The sequence below is a fragment of the Marmota flaviventris genome, chromosome 14 (genome assembly GCF_047511675.1).
Source record: "Marmota flaviventris isolate mMarFla1 chromosome 14, mMarFla1.hap1, whole genome shotgun sequence".
NCBI lineage: Eukaryota > Metazoa > Chordata > Mammalia > Rodentia > Sciuridae > Marmota > Marmota flaviventris.
The window spans coordinates 17,681,073-17,699,766 of NC_092511.1; the positions used below are offsets into that span (position 1 = coordinate 17,681,073).

Below are 18,694 nucleotides of genomic sequence, written 5' to 3' on the forward strand. Positions count from 1 at the left end.
TTGGATGCATCAGCGTGAATGAATAGCCAATGACTGAGCACAGCCGAGAGTGGTCCCTGCTGTGGGCAGAACTGAAGCATAAACCCCACAGCGCCATGGGCACATCAGAGAGAGTGGGGACCTGGGGGACCAGACAGTTTGAGCAAAGACCAACATTAGAGTTGGCTCCCAGCTGGGCATGGTGACACACGCCTATAATTCCAGCCACTTGGGAGGCTGAGGCAGGAGGATCATAAGTTCAAAGCCAGCCTTTCAGCAACGTTGAGGTGCTAAGTAACTCAGTGAGACCCTGTCTCTAAATAGAATACAAAATAGGGCTGGGGATGTGGCTCAGTGGTGAGTGCCCCTGAGTTCAATCCCCAGTACCAAAAAAGAAAAGAAATAGAGATGACTCCCACGTTAGGGCGTCTATAGGCAAAAGTCACCCTGAAGAAATTTGTCTTCTTTCATTCATTGGCTTTATGGGTTTGTGTAATTTAATATTCTGCCCTCTCACATCCTCTGTGGTCCAGATAATTTTTTCAGGTCTTAACCTTATTACCTTCTTATTGCCCACTGACCATAGGTCATTCACCTTTTGATGGATCCTCACTCTGTGCAGGGTCACCCCATGCTCTTGAGCAACGATCAAGTGCGCCTCTTTCTCCTGAAGGGGTTTATAGAGATTGTGGGTTTGGGCCAAGATAAGCCCCGGGCCGCAGGCCTTGGCAGTTTCTAGCACTGCAGCTTCTGGGGTCTGGAAGTTGAGATCACCAGCCCTGTCTGGGGTGTCAGCCCCTTACCCCCCAATGGGTCCATCTTGCCTTGATTCCTTCCAAAGACCTGAGGTCCCCCTGTGCCTCAAGTGTGAAGCCCAGACCCTCTGACTGGCTCCAGACACCCCTGGATTTTGCCTCTGCCCCTCCCCCGGGCCTGTGCCCAACCCCACTACCTGCAACCCCTCCTCTGTCTACATTACCACTATTTACTGTGCTGTGAGGGGCTGGGCCTCTCAAGTGACCCCTAAATCTTCCTGGGACTCCCCTAAAAAGGAGTCCAGGATAAACAAGAAGCTGCAAAATAGAGTTAAACTCTGAAAGCAGAAATTTGAATTAAGAAGAGCTTGATTCCCAGCAGTTCGTGAAGCTGAGACAGGAGGACAGCGAGTTCAAAGCCAGCCTCAGCATCCTTCAGGCACTAAGCAACTCAGTGAGAACCTGTCTCTAAATAAAATACAAAACAGGGCTGGGGATGTGGCTGAGTGGCTGAGTGCCTCTGAGTTCAATCCCTGGTACCCACCCCTCAACAAAAAAAAAGAAGAAGAAGAAGAGCTTGATTCCGCTCAGTTTTGCTGCTCACTCTCTGGCGTCAGACAAGTCACTTTCTCTGAATCTCATTGTCCTCATCTGTACAATGGGTACGATTCCTCATAGAGATTGCCCTGAGGATTAGGGGAGTCAAGGGTTTGGTGGGGGGAAGCACGCACCATGGGGCAGGCTTTTGGAGGTGCTGGTGATCCACCCACCCCTTACCCCCAGCTGAGGACCATTAGGGAGGAGCCTCGGGGCACAGATGAACGCTGTGGAGTCAAAGGGATGGCTGTCATTTAAAGTGGCCTCTTTTGTTTCGGGGTTTTTGTGCAGGGACCCTGTCCCTTGATTGACACAAGCCCCAGTCCAGCACGTCTCTGATGACAGCGGGGAGGAGGTGGCTGCGCAGGCGCAGAGGCAGGGTGCCCAGCCCCGAGCGCAGACGCCCCAGGCCGCTGACGCGCGCGAGGCCGCCCCCCGCCCCGCCCAGCCCCTCCGGGCCCCGCCCCTGGCGCCGCCGTCACGTGGCGGTCGGGCCCCGCCGGGAGGTTCCCGCGCGCGGAGGTAGCGCGTCTGCGAACGTCTATTTGCATATGCGCACGCCGGGTATTTATAACTTCTCGTCAGCCAGTTCCAAGTTATTGATGTCTTAAAGTGACTTTAATCTGAGCCTTCTTTTCTTCAAATGGGCTTTTGATTTCCGGAGTGATATTATACATGGCTGTAAGCTATTGACTGAGCGATTGCCGTTGTGTTCTCAATGTGCTGATGCTGAAAATCTGCGATATAAATAAACTTCCTCTGGTAGAATCATTATAAAGCACAAGCAGCAGAAATTTATGGAAAGAACAGATTAAATGCTTAGACTTAAATTCTTCAGCGTGCGGCTTGCCCTAAACTGCTGTGTCTGGAATTTGGGCTGCTGATTCAGGTGGAAAAAATCAAACGGACACATCGCTTGTCGGTGCATTTTTACTATGATCTATTGTGTTGCCAAAAGAGAAAGCTCAAAAGCTGCCATTGATAATCCTGGTTAAAACTTGGAGCATAAATTATTGAGACGTGTAGTTTCTTTTCGGAGTGGTTGGGGATTGGGGCGGTGGCATAGTAAAGAAATATAACATCAATATGTGCTTATGCATTGTAATGTGGGACATTTTTATGTCCATAATAAAACATTCCGCCTACAACTATGTTTATGAAAGCAACAGATAGGAAGATCCATAATGCCACTTAATAGAGTTAATCACCTCCCATAGGAACGTTTTAAAAGGCTTTTTATTGCATGCTGAAAAGCCCTGACCATAATTAATACTCGGCACACTGTCAGGTGCCAGTCAGAGGGCTGGAGGCAGAGAAGGGAACTTTCTAGCATACTGGGGTTGAGAGGATTCTCAGGACTCTACCCAGCTGTCAGAGCTCCAAGGTTTAAATTCAGGACTCTAGCCACTGGGCTGGACTGTGTCAAATGCTGGGCTCTCTGGCTGGGACTTGGGGCTCTGAATTATAAGTTTCTGGGCCCAAGATGTAAATTCTGAGCTTAGCCTGGTGTCTAGGGTTTTGGCTTTGGGCTGGTCTGGGCTGTCAACCCTAGACTCCCAGTGACCCTCTCAGTAAGATGGCCTCACTGCGGAAGCCAGAAGAAGTGAGTAGGTTAGTCTGCTGTGAGCAAGGTGAATCCTGTTGACCACAGAAGTGCCCCCAGTGTGCTCTCTCAGCATCTCTCACCATTCCAGCCAGTTTTCTACCAGGGAGAGGGAAGCACTGAGCATGCCCACAGCTGGCCTGCCCTGTGGTCAGTATGAGAGCTGCTCCCTCAAACCAGTAACCTGCCATGGGACAGACCGCATTATCAGGGCCCACAGCCAATCAGCCTGGAGGCTCTGGGGCTAAGGATGCCACTCTTCTCTTCCCAAAGAGCTGCTTTTATCTCCTTGACCCTCATCCCACACAGCTGAAAGACTAGAACACAGGGAATCTCCCAGACAGCTCAGGGAAGCTGAGGAGGTGAAGGGTCAGCCTGAAATAATTAAAGAATACATTGCCCTTTAAAATTGTATTCAAGCCAGCAAGGGAGAAGCAGGCAGGAGGGAGATGGTGTTCTCCCAGGCCTCGGGCCTCACTGAAACCTAGGCAGTGATTCTGGAGCATCTGTTCTGGAGTTCTGGAGCCAGCCGGTCCTGTGAGGGAGGGGGACTTCCTGGATGTGAAAACTCTTTGTCTTCTTGGAAAGTTGGGCAAACTGGAACTGAGAGTGGCCTGTGAGGGCAATGAGGCTGAGCCCTGTCTCCCAGAACTACATGGTAGACTTCTTTCTCTCTGTGGGCCTGGAACCCCAGCGTGTGTTAGGGCTTGGATGGGTGGGTTGTCACCAGGGACTCAGAGACTTTTGTGCTTGAGAGGTTACTGTAACAGGTCTTTGCTGAGTCAGAATCACACCTGAACTGAATTCTGGTACCCAACTGAGACACTGGCACTGAATTTCCATTGTGGCCTGAAAAGGTTGAAAGCCCTCTGCCCCCTTCCCATCCCCAGCATGGCCAAGAGCGAGAGCGATGCTTAGTGAATTTGCTTTTTCTCAATATGGGCTGCATTTGGGGTCCAGTGGGGACACTGTCTACCCTTGCCCTCCCGAAGACGAGTGCCTGGTGAATACAGGCCTCTCCCACTCTAGGTTGAACAAAGTCACAGGATAATTGGGGAAATAGTGAGGCGTGGGTAATATGGAGGAAACACTCAGTCCTTCCATTAGTCAAAAAAAACGCATTGACACCTACTGGGCAGAACAAACCAGACCCTGCCCTCTCATTCCAGCACCCTGCAGCATCTCAAAGGGTTATGGTGTCTCCCTTCCAGAAGCAGCAACTATTAAGAAATACCGATTCTTCCAGGGCTGAGACAGGTTGAGCTTCCCCACAACTCTGAGCACAGTTCTCAGGTGGATCTTCCCAACCACCTGGAGTCACTTCCCAACCAGCTCTCCCCCTAGCAAGCTCCCTCCACCCCCCACAACACCTGGGGGAGTGTGCCAACCTCAGGAAGGGCACAGTGAGGGGAGTCCTCAGGAAGGGAGACGCTCCAGGCTTTCCCAGGAGCAGAGCAGGGAGCAGCCAGCTGCAGAACTGGCTTACTTACCCTTGAGCAACACAGCACGGGCGTCCGGGAGTGGAGGAGACTGTGGCTGCTCAGCAAGGCCTGGGATCCACAAACCATGGCAGAGACATGGGAGTGCCAGTCTCTGATCTAGGCAAGCTTTCTTCTGAATTCCACTGTGTTCTGATTAGGTAAATGAGCTGTAGGCTATGGTCAGGCAGACAGCGTGTGTGGGGCACCCTGTCTAAGCAGAACAAGTGTCCAGCTACGTGCCAGCCCACCCAGACTGGCACAGGGCTAAAAGCCCTTGGTGATCATAACTGTCCCCTCAGCAGCTTTCAGGCACCTGCCACAGCCCTTCTCCCTGCTCTCAATGCTGGTGGCATTGGAGTACCCACTGGGCAGCTGCTCTGACCCCTCCTGGCCTGTGGCCAGGAGAAAGCCCTGAGGCCTGAGTGCATGGGGGGAGGAGGGCTTCAGTGGGCAGAGCCAGGCTTAGTGAGGTCACCTGGGGGACTTCTGGGATAAGTTTGCTAATAGAGATGTTGTTCTGGGAGGTCATGATACCACCTGTCATTAACCCAGGCACCCTGCCTGGGGTTCTCACCAAGAAATCATAGGTGGCTGCTTGCAGGCAAGTGAGTGATTTGCAAGGACCATGAGAATATTTGCATAAACATATGTATGGAAGTGTGTATTTATTTGCATTCATTTGCATAAATTGCTGGCTCTCGGAGCTGTCGAGCTGTCGTTCCTTAATTTTATTTTTTTCGGTAAATGTCCTTGCGCTCTGAGTGCAGATCTGGACACTTCAAGAGTGAGAACAAAAAGGCAAAAACAACAGCAGTACAGAGACTGGAGGCCAGAGGTTTTCAAACTTTGCTACACATTAAAATCTCCTGGGAGCCTTTAGAAATCCTGGTGTCTGGATCCCTGCCACCCCTCATACTGTCGAATCAGAGCCTCTGAGGATGAAGCCTGGGCATCAGCATTTTTAAAAAGCTTCCAGGGGGATTAAATGCACAGGCCAAGATTGAGAAGCAATGCCCTAGCTCAGGCCTATGTCAGATCAGACCAGCCTCGGATTCCTGCCAGTGGCACCAAGCACCTCATGCCACCTTTCTAAGCCTTCATGTGCACAAACACTTGAAAACATACATGCATTGAGGGGTGTGAAGTGCTGATTCCAACTAGCACACAGTGGGCTCTCAAACGGGCACCTTGCCCTTCTGCATCATCACTGCCACTGCAATGTCCTCCTCTAAAGACCTGAGGATCCAGAGTCCTGGCTGCTCCTTCTGGCCCTGCCACCTAGCTGCTCTGAACTAAGCCTCAGGCTCCAATCAGCCCCAAGAAAGCTGAGAGCCAGGGACTGCTCTGTCTGTTCTCCTTCAAGGTGACTATCAGGCTGGTGAGTCCATCACTGCCTAGGTGCACAGGAAGTGTGTGCCTGCAACTGGGAGACCTGGGGTTCTGGAGCAAGCCCACCCGTCCCTGCCAGCCTCCCTGTGTTTCCCTCTCCAGACCAACAGAGCCAAGCACAGGGTCTGAAGGCTTAGCTTCTTCTCTCCCTGGTAGGCACTGCCTGGGGGAAGAGGGATGCTGGATTTCTGGAAATGACTAAAGTACTTCAAGGTGGTTTTCTCACTGTTTGGTGCCTTCACCGCCGATTTGTCACCTATCATCACCGCCCAGCCAGCTTCCCCAGACTGTGTGCTTTTCTTCCTTCTGTCTTTGCTTGGGACAGCTCTTCCTTCATGACCCATGGCCCAGATTCACCCACCGGAGACCCAGCTCAGTGCCTTCCACTGCACAGCACCCTTCTGCAACCCAGTAGCATGTCTCTCCTCCCTGGGTCACTCGTTCCAACTTTACCTGAAACTTGTTTGAGGCCAGAGCTATGCCAGGCCCTGAGGACAGTCCGATATGGGCCCTGCTTTTAAGAGCTCTCCCCTTCCCCAGCACCACAGAAACAGAAGGAAAACAGAAGGCCTTGGTCTCCTGCTGGGTAGATGCCCCCATTGCAGGGTGCTGCCCAGGGCTGTGCTGCAGATTTAGTAATGGGACACCTGGGCCATCACCTGACTGCACAAGTTCAGGAGGGAGGGTAGTGTGGGTTTCAGAAGCACCAGGAGGCAGAGGGAAGCAGATGGGAATTTAGAGGGCAGCTTCAGTGTCAGCTAAGGTGGCTGAGTTCACTTCTCACCTGGATCCACCTTTGCTGGGGCAGGTGGGCTCATATCTAGGACCGTGGCCAGCCTGATAGCCTGGTTTGCAGATGCTCCCAAACCCTCAGGCCCGGAAAATCCTGCCCCATAGTCTGGTTGTAATCTCCACTCACCTGGACCAGTGGGCCTGCCCCATTCCCTCAGCACATTCCACTCACTTCCACCCACCAAAAGCAGCATTTGCCCCGAGAAGGAACCAGTCTGGACCTCACAGTAGAGCTGTAGAATCTCTAGGGAGCCTGCAAATGGCTTCCTTTCCAATAAAGAGCTTTGATACAACACATACACTACTATTCACCACCAAGGCAGAGTTGGCAGGAGGGCCCTACCTGAAGCTGGCAGGGAATCTGACCCATCTCGGGGCCTCGGTCCGGTGCTGTGACTACAGTGTGAGAGAACCTTCTGTGAGTTTCTGTGTGCCACAGAGGACTGTGGACGCAGCTGGTCAGGAGCCCCCACATAGCTGTAGTGCCTCAAGGCCCCCAGGGCCAGAAGAAGTCCTGGCTCTTTCCTTTTTGGTCAGAGTTGTTCACTCACTAAGCAGACATTTCTCTGCCTCACCTGGTGCTTGGTGTGGGGGTCCCTGCCCTTGAGCAACTTCTGATGTGGAGATTAGTAAGTGGGCTTGGAAGAGTGGTAAGCCAAGGGTAGTGGTTCATGCTCAGTGACAGACGGTGGCTCTGATCTTGTAGAATGGATAGGTATTTTGGGGAGGGGTACCAAGGATTAAACTCAGGGCACTTGACCACTGAGCCACATCCCCAGCCCTATGTTGCATTTTATTTAGAGACAGGGTTTCACTGAGTCGCTTAGTGCCTCACTTTTGCTGAGGCTGACTTTGAACTCTTGATCTTCCTACCTCAGCCTCCCTAGCCACTGAGATGACAGGCCCGTGCCACCACACCCGGCTAGATAGGTATTTTCTGAAGAAGGAATTCCACGCTGTGGGAGTGGCCATGGAGAGGTCTTACTAGTTCCAACACTCTTGTGACCATGCTCCAGTGTGTGTACTCCTTTCCGTCATGACAAGAAAACTGTATGAGGGCAGGGATTCAAGCTGTGAGGACACTTATGTCTCCCCACTAATGCAGAACCCAGCATACTGTGGTGCTCTCTAAGTGTTGATGCCTTCACTGCCTATCTGTCACCTATGGTCACTGTGACCCATGCTAGACACAGATTGGCCCAGCAAGCTGTGGCTCAGCTTTCCAGCATATGTGTCTAAGCAGGGAGTGGTCCCCACCACAATGTGCCCACCCCAGCCAGCTTTGGGCCCAGGGACCAGTGACCAGCGAAGCTTCCCCATGTGTTCAGTCCACCCCAAGCAGAGGCCCCCAGAACCAGGTGCACAGTCAAACACAGGCCTGGCCCCACCAGCAAAGCACAGCAACTATTGGATCACTACACTCAACGTGTTTATAAAAGTAGAACTGGGCATTTATAATAGGGTCTGGTAGATTCCTTGTGTAAATTAGCTCCTGGTAGCTATGACCAAAATACCTGACAAGAACAATTTAGAGGAGGAAAATTTATTTGGGGCTTACAGTTTCAGAGGCCCAGTCCATGGTCAGCCTACTCAATTGCTTTGGGTCTGAAGAGAGTCAGAACAACATGGCGGAAGGACATGGTAAAGAGTAGTTCACCTCAGCCAGAAAGTAGAGAGAAAGGGAGGGGCCCAGGGACAAGATATAATCCCCAAAGACATTATTTAAGTTTCTTTCATTCACATTCCACCTTCCTACAGTTACCACCTAATATTCCATTCAAATTATTCATCCACCAAATGGATTAATCCACTGATTCGTTTACAGCTCTCAGAATCTAGCATGATCTAATCATTTCACCTCTGAACATTCCTACATTGTCTCACACATGAGCTTATTGGGGACTATCTCATATACAAACCATAGCATTCAGCTTACCAGGAAAAACAGACTGTCAAGCTAAATACCTGTAGGGAAGTGACCCAGGCAGAGAGGGGTATCATTAAATCCAGGAGCTCAGCTGAGATAACAGGGACAGCATGAAAGGTCCCATGACAGGGAAATCAATTTAGAAGGTCACAGAGCGCAGGCCCGTGTGCCCAAACAGCCCTCCCTACCTGGACCTGAGGGTCTCTGATCGTAGATCATCATTTGGAGCCACAGTGTCCATGGCTGCACCCTGGACCACTCCTGGTGTGCACCAGCGGCTGCACCGGGGCTCTGGAGATGTAGGCTGTGACAAAAGATGTTTCCACACATCAGAAAATAGAATTTTGCAGGCAAAGAACACATACATGGAAGAAAGGATTGGCACAGGAAGCTGGGATTTCAGGAGGTATAATATGAAGGAGAGAGTGGGGTCCTGCCAGTAGAGCCCACCTGTCAATCCTTCCTAGACCAATTTTGGGGTGCTTCCTCATAGGCTGGGGCACCACACATGCCCATATGATAAGCAAAGCAGGTGTGTGGGGCACCATGCCTTGTTCACAGGGGCACCAAAGCAGTGGTCCACCCCAGCAGGATGAGGGGGTGGCTTCTCCCTAGTAGCCATGGTTTTCCCCCTGGGCCTGCACAGAACCTTGAACCCCCACACTGTGCAGGGCTGGAAACTGAGTACCAAAGGACACAATCCACTTTCTCTTTTTTGTGTGCTTTGTAGGATTTTTCTACTTTTCCTATAATGATTATGGAGATTACTTGTATGATAATAAAAGATTACTGGTTGTATGAAAACCCAGAAATTACTCCCAGGCTTTCACCTCCTCTGAAATAGCAGGAGGCAGGTATATTGCCCAAGCCAGACCCAGTCAGGAAGGCTGGGTCAGAGAATAGGGACAAATGTTCTTTGAGTAGACTATGGAGGGCACAAGGTGGGCAGAGAAACATACACACACAGATGTACACACACACGCTCTCCTCCCCTACCTCCTCACCCCGCATCCTCCCAGGCCACAAATTCCCCCTCAGTGGGATTCAAAGCGTTCTGAGCTGATATTAGCCCCCAGCATCTGGGGTTTCCGCTTCATTTCCCTCTTTACCTGGGTAACTGAATTGATTGTACTCCCAGCTCCAGTTCACTAATTCTTGCAAATCCTTTAAAACTATTGATTTATTTGCTGGGACTGTGGTTCTCAGAATTCTTGGGAAATAATGGCTTTTGCTAAGGCAGGCGGAGGAGACCCGTAGCTTTCCCCTTCTGCTGGTGTCTCTCTCCTGCCAGTTCCCCCTCCACCCCTGACAGAACTTCCTCCCACCTCGTCTCTGAGTTGTCCTGACAACTGTCTCTCATTAAATTGACAGCTCCCCCATCCTGGGAACACATTCCCAGAATGCACCAAGTGCCCAGCATAGAGAAGATGAGATCACCTGAAGTTCCCACAATCTGCCACTGAATAGACTTGGTCAACTGCTCCATGGCACCCCCTAACCTCTGTAGTGCTCTCCCTACTTCCTGGGGACTTGGAGCTCTCCAGGGTGCTGAATGTGGCTCCCTTGTCTGGCCCCAACTATCTCCTGGCTCCTTGACTCCAGCTCCTCCAGCCAACAACTATCCTCACCTCCCAAGAGCCCACCCTCCCATGAGAAAGCAGTGTCCCTGAATATACTTGCTGTAGGCAGAACACAGTGTCTTCTAGAAGATGGTGCTCCCACCCTCACCCCACCCCAGATTTGGTTCAGTTTAGTCCCTGGGGCCAGATCAGGGTCTCATCTTCCAGTAGTTATTAGGATCAAGGCCCCTCAAGATACCCCCCTGGTACCAAGTTCTAGCCCCTGGTGGGGTCACCTGCCTCACAGAGGGACTATGGGGCCACCCTCCCTCCTAAATGCCTGACACTCTGGCTGCCCCCATCCCATGGACCTCATCCCCACATGGTGCTTCCAAACCCCACCTGCAGCCTTCCAGTCCCCGTGGAGTTCTTCAGAACCCTGATTTGACTTGCCAAGCAGTTTAATTCACTGCACATGCTGGTCCCTTCTCCAGAAGGTTACTTGCCAGAGTCCCAGCTCTCTGCAGAGCCTTCACAAGTCCAAAGGGCCTTGACCTCATTTATCACCAAATTCTTCCAAGGTCTATCCTTCTCCTGAGATCTCTCAGCCCAGAGCTCCCTCCCCATGATATTTGTATCCTCTTCTGCTCAGAGTATTATAACTACACCACTACAGGCTTCATCCTCCAAATGGGGGAAAGAATTAAATGGAAGCTTCTTCACTGGTCACAGGAAGGACCAATTGATGCTCTGGTCAGGGCACTTGCTCCAACTGCAGCCTCAGAGTTTGCCCCATGGCCTTCCCTACTCAGCCAATGGGTTTGCCCCACCCTGACCACCCTCTGGCTCTTAGGGCTGGTACAAGGGTCCTGACTCTGCCCCCACCACCCCCATTTCTATTCAAAGACCAAGAGGCATTGCCTTTGACTCCTACCCTCTCGGCAAGGTCTGTCAATGAATGTGACTAGTATTGGCTGGTGTTTAGAAGATCCTGCCACCTAGGCACCTTCAGAACCTGGAGCGCTGAGAGGACTGACTTTCTCTGGCCACCAGGTGTGAAGGTCCCTGTTCCACAGAGACCCCCTGAGGACTCTGTGCTGAACCTGTGCTCAGTGACTGCTGAAGTGGTCACCAAAGCCATTTAGGGCTCTTCAAAGCTATTGGAGCTGAACAGAATAATTAAATCTCTCCTCAAAACAGACCTAAAAAATGAATGTGACAATGCATTAACAACTGTAGATTGTCCTTCAATTGTGGGATTCTCACTGCTGTTATTAGCACAGATGTCTCCTGAAGTCCAAAGGGGCTTGACTTGTACATTCTGCCCATCTGACTCCATACAACTATGACATTTCAAATCGTTCAGTTGGATCTTGTTTAGGGGAAGATGTTCTCACCATCTCTCACACCTCTGCATGGGGTCTGCAACCCACCCTGAATTCCAATCAGAGAGGAACTTTTTGTACAAGATGTGATGCCAGAGGCTCCAGAGGCCAGGAGAGGCAAGCCCTCCAGGGGCTCACAGCGCAGAGAGGAGACAGGCAGACAGAGGGATGGATGGGGCCTAAGAAACAAGTGGAGGGGAAGATTTTGACAAAAGGGCAGGAAGAGAGAAGCAAAGCAGAGGAACAGGATATACTGGGCATGAAGTTAGAGAATGGGGATGTGAAGAGAAGATGAAGCTACACACAAAGGGAAAAACAGGTCACTGGGCAGGGTTGTAGCTCAGTGGTACAGTGTTTGCCTACCATGTAGGACACCCTGGGCTCAACTCTCAACACAGGAGTGGGGGGAGGGGGTGGAGTGGCTTCATGAGCCATAGTGAAGAGTTCAGAAATAAGGGATCAAGACCTTCCTTGACTGGGTGGACCCTAGAGGAGGAAAGGGCTCTGGAGGTCATAGGGGGACTGTGGAGACTCTACAACTAGGTTTAGGCTTCCCAGTCCTGCTTTCCCCAAGCCCAAGCTGGCAGCTGTCTGTGGTCAATCTCTGGACGTAAGAGACACAAGCACAAATCCAGGGAAAGATCAAGGGAGGTTTCTGTTCATCTTATGAAAGTTTTAAACAATTCTAAGGATAAAAATGCAAGTGACTTTTATGTCATCTTAGAGGGCATAAGAATGTTCCAACTGGAGGGTACACTTCAGTTCCAGCCAGAAAACACATATGGAGCACCCAGTGTGTACAGCCCTGGGTCGAGGCTGTAGATGCAAAGATGACTTTTGTTGCCACATTTTGCTGCTAAGGAACCAGGTCTTGTCCCCCAGTGTTGTACAACTTTAAGAGGTACACTGGTGAGAGGTGATGGCAGGAGTTTCCATCTGGACAACAGGACAACGGAAGGTGTCCTCATCAACACTCTAAGTCCAAGCAAGAAGTCAGTCTTTCATGTTTCCCTTCCCTAAAGGAGGGTCTGCCTGCACGGGATCTTTGACATCACCCAGCCCAGCAACGGGATCAGGGCCAAGGTGGTACGATATCCCTCCAGCTCAGGCTGAGCATTCAGCTTGCGGGCAGTTTGATTCTGTCTTACCTGGAAGCTGGCACCCACCTGGCCCTCAAGGTCAATTCTCAGGCCAACTCTTCTTTGGAGAAGAACTTGGGGGAGAAATGCATACCTGATCAAGTCAGGAGTGAGGGAGGAGGAGGAGGAGAGCAGCATTCAGCATGGGAAGTGATCCATGAGACTCCCAGTGCTCCCGGATTGGTCTGGCCATGCTGAGCATCTGCTGCAGGAGGCTCTGTTTGTGCAAAGCCCCCATTTGTCCCCACAATGTCAGCCCATGTCGGGCTCCTCTGCTCCTAGATGAATTACCCTCTGGGAATTCATGACAGAGTCTTCGCTGGGCTTTCTCAGTATATTTCCCAACTGCTCTGAGTTTATAATTTTTTCAGGTCCTTTATCAAATATGTGTCACAAATACCAATGGGACTGGGAACATTTATCACCTCGCTGGATTCCTACTTGAGCCCTGAAAAAAATTATTTGGCCACACAACCTTTCTCAGGGCTCTGATTTAATGGACTTCTCTGCTGCAAAGCCACTGGAATTCTTTGCCTTTTAATATTTGACATCTCTTCCTCTTTATTACCACCTCGAACAGCCCTTCTAGTCCAGCTGGAACGAGCCCATTAGTCTCTGACAAATAACTTGTGTCGTTTGGTGAAAAATATGCAGAAGTTTGGCTGCAACTTCATCTCCAGTCTTGGTTCTGTCAGGGGCCTTGTTCTCTTCTAAACAAAGCATCTGACCCCAGGCAGACCCTCCTCGGTGTCCCTGGTCCTTCTCATGTCCCCTGCTTCTGGGTCCACAGAGCCATTTCACACCAACCACTTATAATGGGGTTGGAAACTGGGGTGGCTAGAGATGCCCGTAACTAGGTGAAAGAATTAGCCTCAGAAGCATCACACACAACAGCTAAAGAGTGGTAGGGACCCAAGTGTCCATCCATGGGTGAGTGGATAACACAATGTGCTCTCTGCAAACAATGGAATAGTAGTCAGACTTTTGGAAAAGGAAACTCTGATGTGTGCTACAACATGCATGAACCTTGAGGGACAATCCCCTAAGTAAAGTAAGACAGTCACATATGGATAAATGCTATATGATTCCAGGTTGGAGGCATGCAGAGCCGTCAAACTCATCAAGACAGAATGGTGGCCAGGGGCTAGAGGGAGCAGGGAATGGGAAGTCGTATGTTTAGTTGGGAAAGATGAAAAGAGTTCCAGAAGTCTGTCTGCACAACAGCGTGAGTGGGCTTAATACCACTGAACTGTACACTTTAAGATGGTTAAGATAGGACATTCTAACACGGTTTTTTAAAAATTAGCCTGAAATCGAACTAGCAAAGAAGAAACTGACACCAGGAAAATTCTGGGAGCACTTGAATCCTTCATTTATTCGGGTCCTCTGTATCAGGCTCTCGCCACATGACAGACAATTCTAAAACTTAGTGGCTTCAAATAATAACCATGGTATTTCAATGATGATTCTGGTTTGGTGATTTGGGCTGGGCTCGGCTGATCTGGGTCAGGCTGGGCTGGTGTTGGCAGGGGGTAGCTAGTCTAAATGACCCATCCGGGATGACTCGTCTCTGCTCTAAGCCAACAGGCCGTCCCCAGTTCGTTCACACGGTGGTGATGGCAGGGGCCTCAGAGACTGAGCAAAAGCCAGCAAAGCTTCTTGAGGCCGTGGCTCACACTCACACAAGGTCATTTCTACCACCTTGTATGGTCCAAAGCAAATCACAAGGCCAGCCAAGATTGAAAAGGTGGGGAAATGACCTCCACCCCTTAATGGGGAAAACTGCAAAGAATTTTTGCAGTCGACCACAAGGGCTCTATATATGCCAGTCCCTGAGCTGAGTGATGCAGATAAAAACATAAATAAAACACAGTCTAGTGCCAGAGGCAGGCATGTAAATAAATAATCACAACACACAGCGTGCTATATAGAAGGCAACCCAGGAATCTATGGGAGAGTGGGGGGAGGTAGGGGGCAGGCGGGGGGGAGGAAAGAGTCAAACAGGCCTGGGCAAAATCCTGGCAGTAAAGGACCAAGAAAGATCTGTGCAGGGGAACAGAGGCTCAGTGAGGGCACCTGTCTGGACACAGGGAGGCTTCACTGGGGAGTAAAGGGGCCCCCAGAAGTGAGGAGGATCTGGGGTAGCAGGAGGCCTTACAGGTGCCTTGCTGTCCCCAACCCCCTCAGACTTGCTGGGATCGTGTAAGCAGAAGCTGATGGCCAGGTTCTGTGGAGGTGGCTTGGCAGGGACAGGTAGAAACAGGAGCATCCTCTAAGATAATTGCAGAGCATGACAGTCAATCAAGTGCTCCCTGACAGGTGGTCCAGCAGGGACAGAGCTCCCCACTATGTGGCAGGGCTCAAGGCAGCCACTTCGTGGGAAAGGCCAGGGCATGGGATCCTGCAGGCACGGCAGGGACATCCCCACCCAAAGCCAAAGGGACCAGAAAATACTCTCTGATGGCAGTCATGGGGGCGGGGATCTTGAGGCCAAGGGTACGGTCCCCAGGTGAGCTCAAGCTGTCAGACCCATCACTCATGGTGCCCAACTGAGCCTTCTCCTGAGGAAGGCCAAAGGGTCTCTGGGCTGTCCTCTCCTCCAAATTCTGGAGCCGTTGACTTCTGCAGGAGCAGGGAGCCTGCTTTGAAGAGCCAGCTCTCCCCCACCAAGACCTGCTTGTTGGAGGGTTTCTCCACCAGGCACCGGGGAGGTTAAGAGTGCATGTGAGGCCAGCAGGTCCTGGCTTCCTCCTGGGGTGGGGGGGGTTCTGTTCCCTCTGACAAGCGCAGCCTGACGTGGCCCCTCCTGGCCGGCGCGGCAGGCAGCAGCGGCACATACCAACTGATCGATACTTTGAATGCGCCGGGGCCTGCTGTGAGAAGGAATCCCCTGGTGAGCACTTTCATAAATTGAAAGATTCTTCTGGAAGTGAATAATCTTCCCCAGCTATTAAATCCAGATTCCTGAAAGGGACTCAGAGAAAACAGAAAGCACCCCCAAGTAGGACAGTGGCACCTGAATCTCCAGGCACCTGACTCTGGCCCCAGGATTTCTGGGGCAGCAGGTGGGCTGTGGACAGAGTCATTGCTGGGACCTTGACCCGAAGGGAAAATCTTGAAAATATCAGAACATGTGGGTCCAGCAACAGGAGCACCAAGTGCACCAATGGTTTGCCTGGCCCCCGACGCACCACCTAATTCGGCAGACGTGGCCATGTCTGTCCCTCACTGCAGCATGAAGACCAGGGGACCACAGAGCAAGAGTCCCTGCCCCTTTGTGCATAAAGTGATAGGAGCCCAGCCAGCTCGGGCAACTTGCCCAGGGTCACATAATCACTTAGTGAAGAGGCCAGAACAAGAACCAGGATCCAGGTTTTTGGAATCCCAGCCTGGAATTCTTTCCCTCATACACGGGGTTCATGGTTTGGGAATTAATTTGATTGGGGGCTGTTTTTGGAGTCCACATGTATGAACAGAGCCCTCCCTGAGCCGGCCCTTCCCTGTCCTGCCTCTGCTCACACCACTGTTCCCATGGCCTCAACTATAGCCCAGCCTCTAGCCTCCTCCTCCTGCCTCTCCGCCTCCTCCCACAGGCCCACAACTAGACTCAGCCTCCACTCCCTCCCTCCTTCCCTAGATGTCCCATGCTTCCTCTCACAGTCCCCTCCCACAGCACCGTGGCCCAAACACCCTTCTCTGTCCTTCGGTTACTGTTGCACCCCTTCACACCTGGAGCTGGGCGGTCATCACCATCAACAAGAGCTCCCCGTAGCTCCCGCAGTGAGCCAGGAACGCTGCTAACCACCTTCCAAGCACCATCTCGTTAACCAAGGCCCTGGGTGTCTGTTCACCTTCCCAAGGCCACACAGCGGGCTGGAGGAGTTCCAGTTCGCCCTCAGGTCTGGCTCTAAGGCCAAAGTCACCATGTGGGGCCTTCCTGCCTCCCATCCTGCCGCTGTGTAGGATCACTGGACACCCATATCTAACCTCGCCACGACCCCTGCCCAAGACCCCCGTGGATCCCGCAGGCCCCAAGATTAACCTGGATTACGTTCTTGGAACCTGGCAATCCGGTAGCATGTCTCCTTGTTCCCCGAGCTGTTCACTGCCTCTGTCCCACATGCCACACGTCCTTGACTTTGGTCTCTGTACCTTGCCGGCCTCTGTCTGGAGTATCTGCCCCCTGCTCCAGGTCCACGCATGCCCCAGGTGGAGACCCCAGTAGGGCCTCCCCACACACATGCCCCTGTGGTCAGCCTGTAATGGCGGGAGTCTGAGGTTTGGCACTGCCTGGGGCACTCCGAGAGCACATTCACTACCTCAGTCCCCGCGTGCAGCTTGTTCTCTGGGGCCCGGCTTCCTTGGCCTTCCTCCTTAGCGCGAGTGCTTGCTAAGACGGCCTGCCTGACCACCAAGGTCCAAAGCCTGGGAGCGGCTCCATCATGATTTTCACCACTCTCTGCAGGTAGAAGCTGAAGCCTCAGTCCCCACTTCACAGGTGTAGAAGCAGAGGCCCAGAGATGCGCAGGGTCTCATCCAGGGACATGTGAGCTTATGGCATGTGGGACAGACTGGGCCCAGGGGGAGTCTCAGCAGGTGGCCAATGTTTGCCCCTGTGAACAGCAACAGAAGCAAGGCGCACCAGAGCGAGATTCTTGAATACAAAACGGGGTTCAGCATTGTCCTGGAAGGCTGGGGGGTGTGCAGGGGGACTTGTAGAGTGGGGCTCGGCTTCCATAGGCCGTCATCTCCTGTTTGCTTGCACAATGACATCTAGGTTGTTCTGACCCAAGGATCTGGCCTCTGAAGCAGCTGTTAGCCACGCCAAGGTCAGGCTCTGTTCAGGGGTCCTGTGGCAAGCAGGTGGGGAGAGGGTCACCTGAAGGCCCTCTCTTTTGCAGAGGAGAAAGTATAAAATAAATAAACCAAATGGGGCAGCTGGCAGGCTCTTCCCTCCTTCTCCCTCCTAAGCCTTGGGTGGGTCTGGGAGAAGCTTCCAACACCCCCCAAGTCTGGAGCCCATGGCCTGGGCTCTGTCTGTGCCAACCCCAGGTGGCCAAGATTCCAGGCAAAGGTAGGTGTACACCTGGGTGGGAAGACCCAGAGACTACTTCCTGGGACCTGCAGGGGCTGCAAACCAGCTTCCCAACGTTGAACCCCCAAGCAAGAGCGGGAGTCCTAAGAGGCTGGCCCAGAAAATGGGGGGTGCAGAGAGCCCCTGTCCCTTGCTTGCTCACCTCCCCCAAGAGTCCCTCTAAGTGTGACTGGACAGAGGTGCCTGCCAGGCCCTCGTGGGCTTGCTCGGGGATCCCTCCCCAGGAAGCTCACCCTCCACCACAGCTGTGAGTGTCTAACAGAAGGGAAACCATTTTTGCAGGTTTTGTGGTTTTTTTCCTTTGAACCATGTCCAGCCCATCTTACATCACAATGCCATGCTTTACTTGGTCTCCAAGACATCGGCACCCATTGGCATTTGGAGAGCTTGTTCCGTAGTTAAATAATAGTACGGAGTCGTCTGTGATAATGTATTTTCTATGTTTCCAATCGTCAGTATGGGAATCTTTCCCCCCAAACTCTCAATTTCTGGGGTTGATTTTCTTTACTCATATTTGGTTTGTTTTTTTCTTTTTCTTTTTGTTTGTTGTTCTGTTTTGTTTGGGGTTTTTGTTTTTGTTTTGCTTTTTAAAGTTGTTATTCCCTTGGTTATGTAGCCCCTCCCAGTGGCTGCTTGTTGACGCATATGTTCGTGACTTCTGACTGTCAGTGTTGAACCAGTCTTGCCAAGAAACAATATCAAGTATTTTCTGTTTCTCTACTTCTTGAAAAAAAATATTTTAATTTAAAAATTAAAAATTAAAAAAAAAAAACTCTTAATGGGAACGTGGCCCTGTCTGTCTTCTCTGTTCTGCAGAAATGTTGAAGGAATTGAACCAGCAACGCAGAGCGAAAGCGTTTACAGACCTGAAAATTGTTGTTGAAGGCAGAGAGTTTGAAGTCCACCAAAATGTTCTAGCTTCCTGCAGCTTGTATTTCAAGGACCTGATTCAAAGGTTTGCCTTCCTTCCAGCTGTGGTCGGGTCTGTTCCTT

The 18,694-nt window shown here is 51.5% G+C and overlaps 1 protein-coding gene across 1 annotated transcript in view; it reads left to right on the top strand.

The window, feature by feature from the left end:
• The window catches only part of Klhl29 (kelch like family member 29), a 280,907-nt gene that overhangs the window by 240,612 nt on the left and 21,601 nt on the right, over positions 1-18,694 (top strand). The window contains exon 6 of the mRNA XM_027937849.2: positions 18,518-18,656. Within this exon, the coding sequence (XP_027793650.1) occupies positions 18,518-18,656 (139 nt within the window). The remainder of the gene's footprint in view (positions 1-18,517; positions 18,657-18,694) is intronic.